General features: G+C 36.8%; 1 protein-coding gene across 1 annotated transcript in view; it reads left to right on the forward strand.

Moving 5' to 3' along the window:
- Nucleotides 1-15,674, forward strand: part of PKP1 (plakophilin 1) — a 46,217-nt gene that overhangs the window by 14,510 nt on the left and 16,033 nt on the right. Inside the window, exons 3-4 of the mRNA XM_015816341.1 lie at nucleotides 6,881-7,308; nucleotides 13,753-13,897. Coding sequence (XP_015671827.1) covers nucleotides 6,881-7,308; nucleotides 13,753-13,897 — 573 coding nt within the window. The remainder of the gene's footprint in view (nucleotides 1-6,880; nucleotides 7,309-13,752; nucleotides 13,898-15,674) is intronic.

Genomic DNA, 15,674 nt, shown 5'->3' on the forward strand with positions numbered 1-15,674 from the left:
CCGAGTCGTGGGCCAGATCCTCCGGATATGGCCCAAGCTCCGTCAGGAACCTCTCGGGGTCCATCAGTCGCCTGGGACGGAACCATCTGGGCGGTTCCGTCTCCCTGCGGCGAGGGGGGGCGGTCCGGAAGCCCAGCCTTAGGAGAGAATGATCTGACCATGACAAGGGCTCAACCACTATCTCCCCTACTGTCAGATCTGTCTGTCTAAAATTAAGCTGTCAGATAAAATTAAGCTGTCAGGATAAGAGCCCATGAAAACTATGTGGTAGACTAAAGACAATAGAAGATGCCTTTAGTATGAAATATCATTTGTTAGTTTCCTAGTGAAATGTATATGGAACTTGATGTCCAGCATATACTTTGATTGCAAATCTGGAATAGTTGAACAAAAATAGTTTTTTGGGTTTTTGTGGGAAGTTGTATAACTAGGATGTGTGGCAATCAAAGTTAGAAATATAGTGTGCTAAAATAAGTATGGTGTAAGTGCATGCATATGTGAAAGAGAGAGAAAGAGAGAGAAGAGGGGACAATACTCATTTAAAGTCCCTTCAAGTTACCATCCTTTTAATCAATTCAGGAAGAAAAGAACACACATCTGACAATTAAATGAATATATGCTAGATTGTTCCTATGCCTTCCAGAACAGAAATAAAATAACAATAGTAATAGCACTTAGACTTATATATCACTTCACAGTGCTTTACAGTCCTCTCTAAGTGGTTTACAGAGTCAGTATATTGCCCCTACAATCTGCCCCTTATTTTACAGACCTCGGAAAGATGGAAGGCTGAGTCAACCTTGAGCTGGTGAGAATCGAACTGCCGAACTGCTGGCAGCCAGCAGTCAGCAGAAGTAGCCTGCAGTACTGCATTCTAACCACTGAGCCACCATGACTTAATTAATTATCGATTTAATTATCAATCCAGTGAAAAAATTATGATTGGCTAGAACAGAGAAACAAAAAGATATGATTACTAATGTAAATAATTGTAAATAATATATATGAGATGTATAACACAGTACTGTTAAGGAAAAAAATGTATTTTTATTTTTATTGTATAGTGAAAAAGGAATAAATAAATTAAAAAAGAAAAAGAAAAATGTAGAACATAGATATATATAACAGAACCATGGTATTTAGTCTTATTTTTTTGGCTTTACAAGTTTATGTGTTCCAGTTGTGTGTAATAGACTGGAGTGAATTCTTTTGGCAAGCAGAATTAAGGGTGTGTGTTGTACTCTGGTGGTAAGCCATCATATTTTATTACCTTGGTTTTTCCCTCAGGCTTGATAGACACTCCTTCTCAACGTGTTCGCGCAAATGTTTTAACCTTCATACCATCTGCTGCTGGAGAAACAAACCAGTCAGTTTTTTTTTAATCAAATGTTTCTGAGAAAAAGCTGCTGGCCTACCTAAGGGAATTAAAAACATTCAGCACAGTTTTCAGGTGTCATCTTATTTGAGTTACCTGAGTGGTGTGGCACTTCACTTTCTCAGTTATACAGGGTAGAGAATGAGAGCAATCTGCTTCAAAAAATACATAGTGACCAGATTAAAACAATGTTAAAATGCTGCATACAGCATAATATTTGTTTCATAATTGCTTTGGGAATCATATTAGGCTTGTGAAAAATCACTGTAATCATTATTTACTTAGGTGTTAAGAGAAGCTTAATTTATGTTGTAAAAAAGTGCTGGACTATATTTGATTGGGAAAGTGGCATATTATAGACCTGGATTATTTAGATGATGTACTTTCAGCCCTAGGTACTACATCATCATTATTAATATCATCACTCAACTCAATGTTCCAGTGAAATCAGAGGATTGCCAAGAATGTACACTAATGTTAGACTAACTAAATCTCCTTGCCATTTGGAATATCCCACCTCAAGAAATGAGGTGGGCCTGAACTTGGCTGGACTTTTGGAAGTGTTTGAAGACCCAACTCACTTGAGGCTTGCAGAGAAGCACACAACCCTGGGGTCAGTTAGAGCCTTTAAGGCCCTCCCCATTCCTTTTTAACTTTATTTTGTTTCTGTTTTAATTGCCTCTTCTATACAATATTTATAGGGGGGGTTGGTTTTACTTTTTAATTATACATGGCCTGGAGTCACTCTGGGAGTGAGAGAGGTGCTCTCCAAATATGATATATAAATAAATACAACAAATAAATATCTAAACTAATAATATCTCAACATTGCTGGATTTCTCTGCTTATGACAAATGCTCCTTGTGATAAAAAGTAGCATTTATGTTTCAGAAATTGTATTTTAAGTTTTAATTAAGAAATGGGCAGTAAAGAGTTCCTTCCTCTGATCTTTTTATAACAATGAAATTAATGGCATCCATTCAGCAATGCTAAAAAATGCCTATTTTTCAGAATTATGTTTCTAGCATACCATTCAACTGACAAACACAATCCAGTTAGCCTAGAAGTGATTATTCATTTCTATTATAAGAGGATACTTGTATTCTAGGTTTAAAAAGTTGGTAGATTTATCATAGTATCCATATTAATTGATCATTTTACGAACTGGTAATTGAATTCAACTTCAGAAAAGGAAACAGATTCTGATCCTCCTCTGTACCTTTCCTCCACCTTCTCAAAATGCCCTTGAAGACTAAGTCATGCAGATTTCCCACAGTTGTTTCATGCCAAGACACAAGGGTTCACTACTCCAGATTGTTTCTAGATATAGTTTCTTGGGTATCAGAAAGGTTGGTTCAAGAGGTGTGTTCCTTTCATTAATTTCATTCTTGAGCCTTTTCTTCATAAACTGTGCTGCAACTGGGGAACTACTGGGAGTAGCTTTCTCTCTCTCTCTCTCTCTCTTTCTCTCCCTCCCTCTCCCTCTCCCTCTCTTTCTCTCCTCTCTCTCCCTCTTTCATCTATCTTCTATCATCTATCTAATTTTAAAATTGCCCATCTTCCACACAGAGGCGCTCATTGTTTGGTGAAATGGAACACTGCAATCTTCTTCTTGAACTTCCTATTACCTTGAAAAATGTGCACATGCTGTTCCAATTGTTTCTGGCCATATTTAATCAAGGACCCACTTTCATGGCTCTGCAACCACTTTGTTGTTCCAGTTTATAATGCACATTTGTTTCTGTTTTTCCCCAATGTAAATCTTGTCATGGACATGAATGGCAGCACTTCCTTCATGCTGATGTTTGGTATTGATGAGGACTGGATCTTGCCAAGGTCCTATAAGCCAGTTCAGGTTGCTGCAGGCATACCCTCTCCCTTCTGTTCATTGTGCACTGCCCTCCCTGGTCATTTTGGTTTTAGCTGGAGAGATGCTATGTGCCAAGGTATTTGCTCATGCAATGCTTCTCTGGTGCTGGTCAGACATCATGCAGGTGTAGAGCTCTTCTAAACAATACTAAAAAAAAATATTTTAAAAATAGATTTACATATGATTAAAAAAAGAGGACTAGTGCTGTGCTGTACAGGAGATTGGTTTAGACTACAAGAAAATTAGATTGTAACACTCTGCATTGTGGATGTTCTAAATACTTTCATTACCGATTTTCCTTTTACCAGCAAAGTTTTATGGGTAGCCATACTTATTGCTACCTTTATTATTTGGTGGATCATAATATTTTATCTTCTGCTAACATTTTCATACTCCATGGGTGACTTCTGAGTGATGCTGGCCACAGTCACTAACTGCCAACATTGCCATTTCCATGATTGATTGCTTTCAATCAATCCTTTCTAATTTATCCTTTCTCCTTCTCTGGTTCAGCTGTAAGTTTGGATGATAGCACGGCGGGAAAATGAGAGAGGGACTCTGACAATGTACCTAGAGAACTCTCTCTTACTTCAGTCCCTATCACTTCCCCGTACATATGACCATTTGGCTGGTCTTTTTTTAAACATGGATTTTATATTTCTCCAGTGCTGATGTCAGAAACATCCAGGGTGATAGATTGGAATACTGTAGGTGAGCTGTTATTCAGGGGACTTGAAAGGTGGCCAAACCTTCTCTCTCTCGAGGGCATCTGCCACCCTCAGCCCATCCCTCTCTAGAACATATTAAGGTGACCATTATTAAGGTAATGCTTAGTGGGAAGGGAAATAAATCCAGGGAATCCACCAATGACTTTCTTTAATTTATCCTGCATGAAACTTGCATCATTGTTACAGAGCCAGATTACAGTTTGGTTGTCAGCACAGTCCAATTAATCTTGGCATCCTTTTCTGCTGACTCAAGAAAAAGAAGAATACAGATGAGTACAGCCATGAAGAAAAGCCCTACATGTTGGTTGAGAGAGATTAAAAAGCAGTGGCAGCTAGGTTTATTTTATAAGTTAACATGTGTTTTTATTTCAGTAACAAGGGATGTCAGAAACAACAATTTGGCAGAGATGTCTAGTCCCTGGGGCATTAACTGCAAACAAAAGCTAGCTATTATGTTCACATTAAAGACTAAACATATTATTTGTGTGCGACTTCTGTTTTCTTTTGCAAGTATCCACATCATGCATCTGGAAGGAGAACAAACAGAAAAGGTGTGCACAAATATGTATGCATCTACATAGCTTATTTTGAATTTGTGGGAAGAGATTGCATTTTGGAATGAGAAACTATTTTTCATTACAAATGAGATATTAACATATTCTTTTTCCCAGTAAATCTTGGGAATTGTGAATGCCATGTTTTGAGTTTTGGAAAGGCATTTTTTTTGTTTAACACAAAAAAAGGCAAGTCAGTGCAAGTACAGACTGGGTGGGGTGCAAGACCGAAAATATAGTCTGTAGAGAGATGGAAAAACAGCTTGGTTTGTGTGAAAAGAAGCTCATTATCAAAACCCTTTTAGAGTTCTAGGTCTCATTCTTTTTCAGGAATCAAAGTTGCTTTTTTGGTATTCCGTATTGCAATATGTGATTATATTTACCTGCAAAGAAGATTGAGGTTTTTCCCCCCAAATATTTGATCTTTAAAATGGATTACTTTAGATTTATAAGCATATTAAGGCAGATTAGTTTTCCTTCTAAGATCTTCCAAAGTATAAGGGGTGTGGGTATTTTTGTGTGCCTCAAATTCAGGGTCATTTTCCTTTTATGTAGAAACATGAAGTATTCCTGAAACATCTGCTCTGCAAGTTAAGCATAAACCCTCAAGTTCACATAACTCTTCTTTCAATGGGTATGTTAGAACAGAACTTCTCATTAAAATAGGGGGGGATATGTTTTTTCAAAACTGACAGGTGTCAAAAAGTTCTTTATTTCAGCAAGGTTATATTTTTGCCTACAAAATGCCTCCTAGAATTTGGATGACCAAATTATGTATTCATTAACAAAAACATTCTCCAAGGGGTCAGCTTAAATTAGATCTTCCCTACCTTGCATCTTTCAGATGTACTAGACAACATGTGTCAGAACTGCTAGCCAGACAGCATGAAATGTGTAATCAGATACGGCTAAGATATAAAGAATCCCACAAAATCCCCGCAGATGCTATTACATACTGGTAGAATATATGCATATGTATGGCAACAGGTATTGTACTAGCATTCACACTTCATTGTCAGAATATAAAATTAGTTGTAACTGTTTAGGCTAAAGTGGCAGTGTAAACTATATACAATGTGAGTATATACCATTGAACAGAATGGAAATGCCTTCTTTGTAAACCAAGCATTTAGATTGGATTGTCCAGAACCATGATTTGTTTAAAATTGGAACTTCAATATGTGAAAATGGGCATCACACTATAGCAAAATAAATTAATACAATTGAGACTAGAATGGATCCATAAAAGATGATTTACAATTTCCTGCCCTCAGAACAGAGTTATTGATTATTATCATATGCAGACGATCATATATATTTGAGCACATGGCCTTCTGGATATTGCTGAATTATATCCCACAACAATTGCTCCACTAGTTAGGGCTGATGAATCTTTAATAGCAACAGAATATATAAAAAGCCACATATTAAATATTTCCTTGAGGATTTATAAAACTTATGATAAATATCTACATAAGTAAATGTAGAATTTTATTTGTAGTTTTTTTAAAGGTTGCATTAGATTTCAGTGATAGGGAAATAAGGTGAAAACTGCTTTGAGCAAGTGAATCTTGGACATCCTCATTCCTATTACCGTATTTTCCGGCGTATAAGACGACTTTCTAAACCCTGAAAATCTTCTCAAAAGTCGGGGGTCGTCTTATACGCCAGTCGTCTTATACGCCGGAAAATACGGGTATTCTATTTTATTCCTTTACACATGTGGTTTGGCATATTACTCATCAAGTTTTCTCTCCCCCCCCCCCCGTCTCTCGCTCAAATTCTATATTTTAACTGGAAAAGTTGGGGGTCGTCTTATACACCCAGTCATCTTATACACCGGAAAATACGGTACATTGACATAAAATAGATGAGTGGGGTAGATCTAAGGATAATATTATGCAATATCGACAATAATATTAGTAATCCTTAGAGGTGGTAAGAAATAATATATATTCTTATGCAGGGCAGTCTCTGCCAACATGGAAAGCCATGTTTTAGGGGGTGAAGACAGCAAGAAGACTAGATTATAATAAGAATTGGTGTTTGAAAGATGCAACAAAACTTTGCCAGTTTATACTCTATTAAGTGGAGTGACTATTTATGCATGGAATTGCATTTTGAAAATATTAACTCTCAGTTAGATGCCATTTCTGGGAGCAGCATGTGTTTGCCCCTTATTCAGCATGATTCATTCACTGTTCCTATCAAAGTAAATGTTACTTTCATTGCATCCAGCACCCAATCTCTTCCAGTTTTTTTCCTTTGTCTTTGTCAATCAGATGAAGAATAAAATTAATCAAAGACATTTGTTGGTTTTCCTTCCCTTCTGCCTTCTTTCTGTGTCCATCAGATGTATAATGGAACTCTCAAAAGAAATGCAGCTGAGAACAAACGCTACAGTTCCTACAGCCAAATGGACAGTTGGGGTAACAGGCATTATAATAAGATCTGCAGTCCTACACATCCTGGCAGTGACTACTGTTTTGTGCACAATATGAAGAGTAGTCGGAGTGAGCCAGACCTCTACAATGACCCTCCACGAGGCACACTAAGGAGGAATCAGAGTGGAAGCCGAGTGAGTCACAAGGCCAGTCTAAATCGTCACAGCCTCTACAGCAATACATGCAACAACCAGGAAGGAATTACAACCCTCACAAGATCAAATAAGAGAATTCCAATCCGTACACCTTCTTGCGCTTTTGCTAACAAGCAGGATGCAGTCTATGCCCAGCCTGTTGCCAGCAAGCCTGATGCAATCTACGGACAAGATCGCTCCAAGTAAGTCTCTGTGCGTGTTTTCTCTGTGCAGCCCACAATGTGGGAAATTACATGCAAGTAAAGACAGATATGGTAATAGTTAAACAGCATAATGAAAACCCATTTGGAGCACTTTGGTTTCCATCACCTTGAAAATATTAATTAATAGTAATAATAATCACTTCAGAACCTTATTCTGGCACACTTCATATGACTTTGATAGAATTTGCTTGAGGTAGGAAGCCATTTAGGCTACAAACCTAAGCATGCCGATTAGTAAGTAACCCTATTAGAATTGCATGGTGTGACTGTCAGTTATGTATAAAGAACCTTTAGGTAAGAAAATAAGTGGTATCCATATTTAACAGGAGACAAATACTGTTGTTGTTTATTAATATATATCCCTGCTACACCACTGTTAGCTGAATGTTTAGCACCACAATTCAATATCTATTCAATGATTGAGTTCTTCCAAAGAAAAACTATATATCAAGATCTGAAAATTCCAATAGAATTTTTTTTATTTTACTTAACCTATATTCAACCATTGGAATGAAAGGAAACCCAATAATAATCTGTATATTCTTAAAATGCTTAATCAGTTAGAAATATTAACTACTCATGAACATTGGATAGTTTGCTATGTGGCTCAGCTTCTTTTGTGGAATGCTCACTTAAATAGAACATAGAATTTACTATAGTTTTATGTACAAATGGAATCATTAAAGCAGCTATGTCTTTTTCTAGGTTTACAGTACATAACAGCTTCTAGGGGTCTGTATGATTGTTTTTGAACATACTTTTGGAGACAACTGGAAACAGTTTCTGAAGAAAAAGTGCATACTTGAAAATGTATATGGTTGCTTTAACTATTTGGAAGGAGATGAGTTTCATGCACCCCTATATGTTCTGCAGCAGTTCTTTAAAGTAATTGCATGCTAGATTCATCTAACTATTTAAAATTAGAAGATGCAGGGACATGTACGTATATATGAGCCAATATTGGAAACCTTCCTGAAAATGAGGTGGATGATTGTACACAAACTGTTCTGTTGTAATAAAATGTATTAGGACTATTCTACATACAGCAATTCAAGTGGCATGCTTGAGTTTAAAATCAACCAGTCTTCCCAAACCTCTTCTTAAGAAATGATGATTACAGATCCAGGTTCCTATTAGAACAGAGTTGCTTTCGTCTCTTAAACTACTGTGTGGGAAACACTTTCCTCTGCCAAACATCTTTCAGGAGTGGCCCTTTTGGAGCACCCTTTCCAGTTGGGTGTGGTTCACCTTGTGAAACTGGTCCAGATTGGGGAGTTGTTTGCCTTGAAGCACAGGCCTGGCTGGTGACTCTTCCTTCTAGTTGAACCGGTTCCTCTTTGGGAGCTGTTTCATTTCTAGAACTAAGACTGCTTGGTCTTGTACCACAGTGGGAATGGGACAGGGATTAATGTGATTGTTTTAAAAATGGCACCAGTGAGTGAGTCACTTGTGAGATCAGCCAGAATGGAAAGTTCATTTCATATAGTTCTGTTGAAATAAATAAATGCTTAGAAATGTGCACCCTCCTAACGAGCTGACAGTTTAATTCTTGAGAGCTAAGAGAAGCTGGAAGGTTTTTTTTTACGTACATTATTCTCCTGATCAGTTGAAATTTGGAGCTTCTATTACAGAGATTTGCTTAATATATGTAAAGGGGAAAACAAGCTTAAGGCTAGAGTAATGAAAAATTGGTCAAAATTGAAATTTACTCAACAGTCTTGCCCAACTCTGAGTACAGAACTCAGATAATGAGTTCATGCAGTTTCTGATGAAAAGTGATTCTACTACTGAACTTGCTTCTTAGCCTTGCCTTTTTCCTCTGTGGAGTCATCCCATTCAACATTCATGCCTTTGAATGTGCTAAAGCATTCCAATTATGGTTATGAGTTGTGGTCAAATAGTGCTCAATAAGTCTTTCCCAACAAGCTGAAGCCCTTTGAATCTATTTAATCTAACTCCAAATTCAATTCGATAGTTTTAGGAATTTTCTTTACATGTCTCTTAAAAACACCAAAATCAGAGAATTTATGCCTTAAAGACTAAGGATAAATGCAGTGGTGGGATTCAGCCAGTTCGCACCACTTTGGCAGAATCGGTAGCTAATTTTTTGTTGCCCAGGCCCAGAATGGACTTCCAGAAGTGGCTTCCACAGAGAAAACTGGTTGTTCACATATTTGAATCTCACCACTGGATAAATGATCAAGAATCTATTATTCCTGTCATTTTTAAAAAGGGCTTGCAAAAGAGCAGAAGTTGTGATCCAAGTCTCCATCCTTACACAGTTGGGTCAGGACATTTTAATGTTACTACCTCTATTCTTCAGTCCCTCAAAAAGCAGTGTGAAGCCACCTGTGATCATCTTCATGACTACAACTGTCATAAACACTGAAAGATTTTATGAGATTTAGAGGAAAACACAGGGCATGCTATAAATATCCATGAATTCTCAGAGATGAGTTCACAGAAATCTTACAAATGATGTTATCTCATTGGACACCAAAGTTGCCAATACCTGCCTTAGTTATGTTGCCTACACCGAAACAAAATAGGTTTGCAATAGTGGTGAATATCTACAGTATGATATTCAGAATAGGTATAACAGAATAGGTTCATATTCCACAATTTTTAAATCATTTTTAAAGGCAAATCATTGGTTTTGGACCACATACCTAATCATAAAAATGGCAGGGTTCACAAACACCCTGTACCGAAACCAAATTACCAATCTGGGTTTGTCCAGTGTATGATTCTAGCATATGAGCATAATCACTACTGCCACCACTAGCAGTGCTAGTATTGCTCACCAATGCTTGTCAGGTTTATTTCCTGGGAAAGCATACTTGCCCATTTGGCAAACCTTTCTCCCAATGAATGATTACAGAATTCAGTCCCTTTGCTACTCATCATATCTTTACCACTCCATAGTTTTCACAGCTAAGAATTCAACTAAAATAGTCATGGAAATTGAGATTATGTTTTAGGAAAATCCTGAGAGATCAGGATTGGAAAAGTCAAAAAGAAGGCAAAGAAAAAAAGACAATATCAGGAATTAAAGAAGGAAAAAAAGGAAAAGGAGAAAATGTGAATAGAGAACCTAAAATAAAAAAAGAGAAGTTCAGAGTCATTTTCTTACCAGTGCAGAACCTTCAGGCATTTTTCAGTCATTCCCTATTGGCAATTGTTAATATGAAGAAACTTTATATATCACATTGGACTACCCAAATATTGGAAATCCTATGAAACTCTACAACTGATATATATTCCCAAATCTCTTTCCATACACCCATTAGTGGGTAAAAGTGGCAAGAAGGTGACAAGCAACAGGGAGAAAGCAGAACTATTTAACTCGTTTTTTGCATCTGTCTCTACACAAAGGGAAAAAACAGACCAACCTATCAAAAATAGTGCCATAAAAAACAAAATAGAAACACGAGTTAAGATAGGCAAGAAAATAGTAAGTGAGCACCTGTCCAGCCTAGACAAGTTCAAATCGCCAGGACCAGATGGATTACACCCCAAGTTCTCAAGGAACTGGCAGATGTGATCTGCCCTTCCAGAACCACTGGACTATATTTTTCAAAGATCCTGGAGCACTGGGGAACTACCAGAGGACTGTAAAAGAGCTGATGTAGTTTCCATCTTCAAAAAAGGGAAAAAAATGGATCCAGGAAATTACAGACCTATCAGCCTGACCTCAATACCTGGGAAGATTCTGGAAAAGATAATCAAACAACGAATCAGCGAATACCTACAGGCAAACCAAGTCATTACTAAAAGCCAACACAAGTTTGCCAGACAAACCTTATTGCATTCTTTGACCAAGTGACAAAATTAGTGGACCAGAGGAATGCTGTGGATATAATTTACTTGGACTTCAGTAAGGCATTTGATAAAGTAGATCACAACCTACTACTTGATAAGATAGAAAAATGTGGGTTAGACAGCATCACCACCAGATGAATCCGTAGCTGGCTGACCGGCCGTACTCAGCGTGTGATCCTCAATGGAACCACATCTACATGGAAGGAAGTGTGTAGTGGGGAGCCCCAGGGCTCTGTTCTGGGCCCAGTGCTCTTCAACACCTTCATCAATGATTTGGACGAGGTGATAGATGGGGAACTCATAAAATTTGCAGACAACACTAAGCTGGCAGGAATAGCCAACACTCCAGAAGACAGGCTTAGAATACAGGAGGATCTGGACAGACTTGAACATTGGGCGCTATCTAAAAAAATGAAATTCAATGGTGAAAAAAGTAAGGTTCTACATTTAGGCAAGAAAAACCAAATGTATAGGTATAATACAGGGGGTACCTTGCTTAATAGTAGTAACTGTGAGAGGGACCTCGGAGTCCTAGTGGACAATCATTTAAATATGAGCCAGCAGTGTGCTGCAGCTGCCCAAAAAGCCAACACAGTGCTAGGCTGCATTAACAGAGGGATAGAATCAAGATCACGCGAAGTATTAATACCACTCTACAGTGCCTTGGTAAGGCCACACTTGGAATACTGCATCCAGTTTTGGTCACCACGATGTAAAAAAGATGTTGAGACTCTAGAAAGAGTACAGAGAAGAGCAACAAAGATGATTAGGGGACTGGAGGTTAAAACATATAAGAAAAGGTTGATGGAATTGGGTATGTCTAGTTTAATGAAGAGAAGAATGAGAGGGGACATGATAGCAGTGTTCCAATATCTCAGAGGCTGCCACAGAGAAGAGGGAGTCAAGCTATTTTCCAAAGCACCTGAAGGCAGGACAAGAAGCAATGGATGGAAACTAATCAAGGAGAGAAGCAACCTAGAACTAAGGAGAAACTTCCTGACAGTTAGAACAATTAACCAGTGGAACAACCTGCCTCCAGAAGCGGTGAATGCTCCAACACTGGAAGTTTTTAAGAAGAAACTGGACAGCTATTTGTCCGAAATGGTATAGGGTTACCTGCCTGAGCAGGACGTTGGACTTGATGACCTCCAAGGTCCCTTCCAACTTTATTATTATTATTATTATTATTATTATTATTATTATTATTATTATTATTATTATTATTATTATTATTATTATTATTATTATTATTGAAACCAATACCAAAATCTGGGATTTTTAGGATTCCTCAACTATGTGCATTTTAGTTTAATATGATTGAATGCCACATTTATAGCAGCAGTACTTTTTTTGTCTATAAAGAATGGAAGAAACAATCTTCATAGGAAGACTGACCAAATATTTATTCTGACTAGATTGCCAAAATAATACCAGTATTTAACTGATAAATATGAGGAATTCAAATTATTCAATTCTTTAACTTTTCAGTTCTCCATTGTACAAATGCAACAGTTAGCACAGCAATTTTTCCTTGTTGTTATAGAAAGATAATTAGAATGTTGCAGATGGTGCATTCTATATGATTTTTTAAACCATTTTATAATGCTTTGGTAAGGCTGTATTTGAAATATTGCATCCAGTTTTGGTCACCATGATATATATAAAAATGTTGAGACTCTAGAAAGAGTGCAGGGAAGAGCAACAAAAATGATTAGGGGACTGGAGAGCTAAAACATATGAAGAACACTTGCAGTGATTGGGTATATCTAGTTTAATGAAAAGAATGACTAGGGCTGATATGATAGCAATGTTTTAATATCCAAGGGGCTACCTCAGAGAAGGGGTGTGTGTCAACCTAGTCTCCAAAGCACTTAAAGGCAAAACAAGAAGCAATGGATGGAAACTAATTAAGGAGAAAAGCAACTTAGAAGTAAGGAGAAATTTCCTGACAGTTAGAACAATTAATTAGTGGAACAACTTGCCTCCAGAAGTTGTAGAAGCCCCAGCACTGGAGGCTTTTAAGAAGAGATTGGACAACCATTTTCTGAAATGGTATAGGGTTTCCTGCTTGAGCAGGGTATTATACTAGAAGACCTCCAAAGTTCTTTCCAACTCTGTTATTCTGTTAATATATTTTATATTTAGGATGATTTATATAATCTTGATACAATTATGAGTCACTCCTAGATGGCAGAACAGAAGTTAGAGCATAGATCAATAAAGAGCAGAAATCAAAAGAGGATCACGATCAGCATATACAAAGGCTGGCATATCAAACAAAAAATCTGAGAAGTAAACCTTTAATTTAAGAATAACTCTGTGTTAAAAGAATAAATTTTAATGTAATGATGATTTGGATACTTAATATAATATTACCAAGAAGGGGTGGAACTATAATAGCAGTATCCCCAATGCAACAAGAATCTCTAAAAGTTTATTTTATTTATTAATTAAATCCTGACCATTTTCATAATTTCATGAAAACTATGCTCATAGCTGCTGAGAAGTCAAAAGAATCACACAACTCGTATTTCTTTTTAAGATAGGCCTTCCTGCATAATGACCAAGGCAGTTTTGAATGTTTCTTCTTTTTATATTCAGAATATGTCATGATGAAGTGGATTATGGAGCAATGACCATCCAGAAAGCCATTCAACTCCTGTGTTCCTCAGATGAGAAGAACCAGGCCATGGGTGCTTACTACCTCCAGCACACCTGTTTTCAAGATGAATCTGCCAAGCAAGAGGTAAATATGTTATTTGAGCTTTATGGTGGAAGCTTAAAAATGAAGAATTAAGTCAGAACACTTTTTTCTATAGCTCCCACAGGAAGATCAGATTAGGAAATGAAAACATATCCATTCAACACTAAATAAGTTACTAAAACATATTGCATGGATAAATAAACTTGCTTTTACACCCATATTTACTTAATATTCATAACATGATATTTGTCCACAAATAATTTATATTTGAATACTTAAACTTACAGCTATTAGAAGTATTCCTGATTGGAATATACTTAAATACTGTTATTTGAATGAGGACAAAAGATTTATATAAGATTTACTATATTCAGTTAACTATTCTAAAGATATGATTATTTTTAATATATTCATTATGAATTCAAGAACTGTATCCAAGGAAACAACTTGAGTTTGGAATATTTAGCCATTGTTTCCTATGTAGCAAACAAGGCACCACTGAAACTCCAATTGTACTCATTTTCCTTTAGAATAATTAGGTTAATAGCCTCCTGTACTGAAACATTGTCTAATGGTCAATAAGAATATAATTAAGCTCTCAGAAACAAAAATAAACACTGCTGGTTGGAATATGAGTCAGAAAGTTCATCAAAATGTTTAGCAATCGTACATACTATGTTATAAATATAAACATTATTTACAAATTAATCTAAACTTGCTGATTTAGACTAACAGGGCTAGTAATTCCAGCATTATTTAGAAAATGGATTTGTTTTGGAATATATAAATATTTAGTAAAATCTATCTGTTATGGCAGCTATCTCCTAGACAATAAAATGGGGTTGTTCACAGGTAAGCGCAGTGAATGTTCTGAATTCTGGAGCCACATTGAAAAAGAAAACGTTATTGTTACACTATTCTAACCCCATGTCTCTCACACAATAAATAGTTCAGTGAAGTCTGACATACTTTAACATTCTGGGCCTATTCCATGACACCGATTATGTTTGATGGTGAACATAATACTTTTCAGGTTAGCTGTGATATATTTGAAATTCCAGTAAAACCAAAGTTGCTGCTCATTGTGAGTCCATTTTCAAGTTTGCAAAAATTCCTTTCTCACCATGATTCCTTGGCTTTAGGCTTTTGAAGAGATGTTTTTTCTACTTTTTTTCAGATATTTAAATAAATTTATTCTGTATACGACCAGACAAATACAATGGGAAGTAAAAAACAATATGGAGATCCCTTTTGCATGGAGTGAGAATTAAGGAATGTTGTCGCTGTAGGACCAGCAATTAGACAGAAAAAAAAGTTACACTGTTTTGTCACTGAACCTCAGAAAGGTCTTGTCTTAAGTATGAATTAAACTAGACTTCCTTTTAGTTTTAAACTCTTGATAACTTTAGCTGGTAGAAAAGAGATGGGAATTACAGTTTGGTCTGCAAAGTCCAGCACCATCATCGTATCTAATTTCTTTCCTGGGCAGAATCCTTTAAAGGACCTGGCTGCTTTGAATGAAAAGAATAGGAAGCATGAAAAGACACAGATTAAAGTTCAATAATCAGAGCCCTTAGCAATAAAATATTCTGAGAGGGAAGATGAATTAATGCTGGAGATGGGTACCTACTTTCCAAATGTCTCCCCTATCCCACCAAAGAAAGGCATAAAATCAGTGGTGGGATTCAGCCAGTTCGCACCACTTTGGCAGAACCAGTAGCTAATTTTTTGTTGCCCAAGCCCAGAATGGACTTCCGGAAGTAGTATCCACACAGAGAACCGGTTGTTCACATATTTGAATCCCACCACTGCATAAAAT

Source organism: Protobothrops mucrosquamatus, unplaced genomic scaffold, assembly GCF_001527695.2.
Source record: "Protobothrops mucrosquamatus isolate PMUCROS unplaced genomic scaffold, P.Mucros_1.0 scaffold431, whole genome shotgun sequence".
Classification (NCBI taxonomy): domain Eukaryota; kingdom Metazoa; phylum Chordata; class Lepidosauria; order Squamata; family Viperidae; genus Protobothrops; species Protobothrops mucrosquamatus.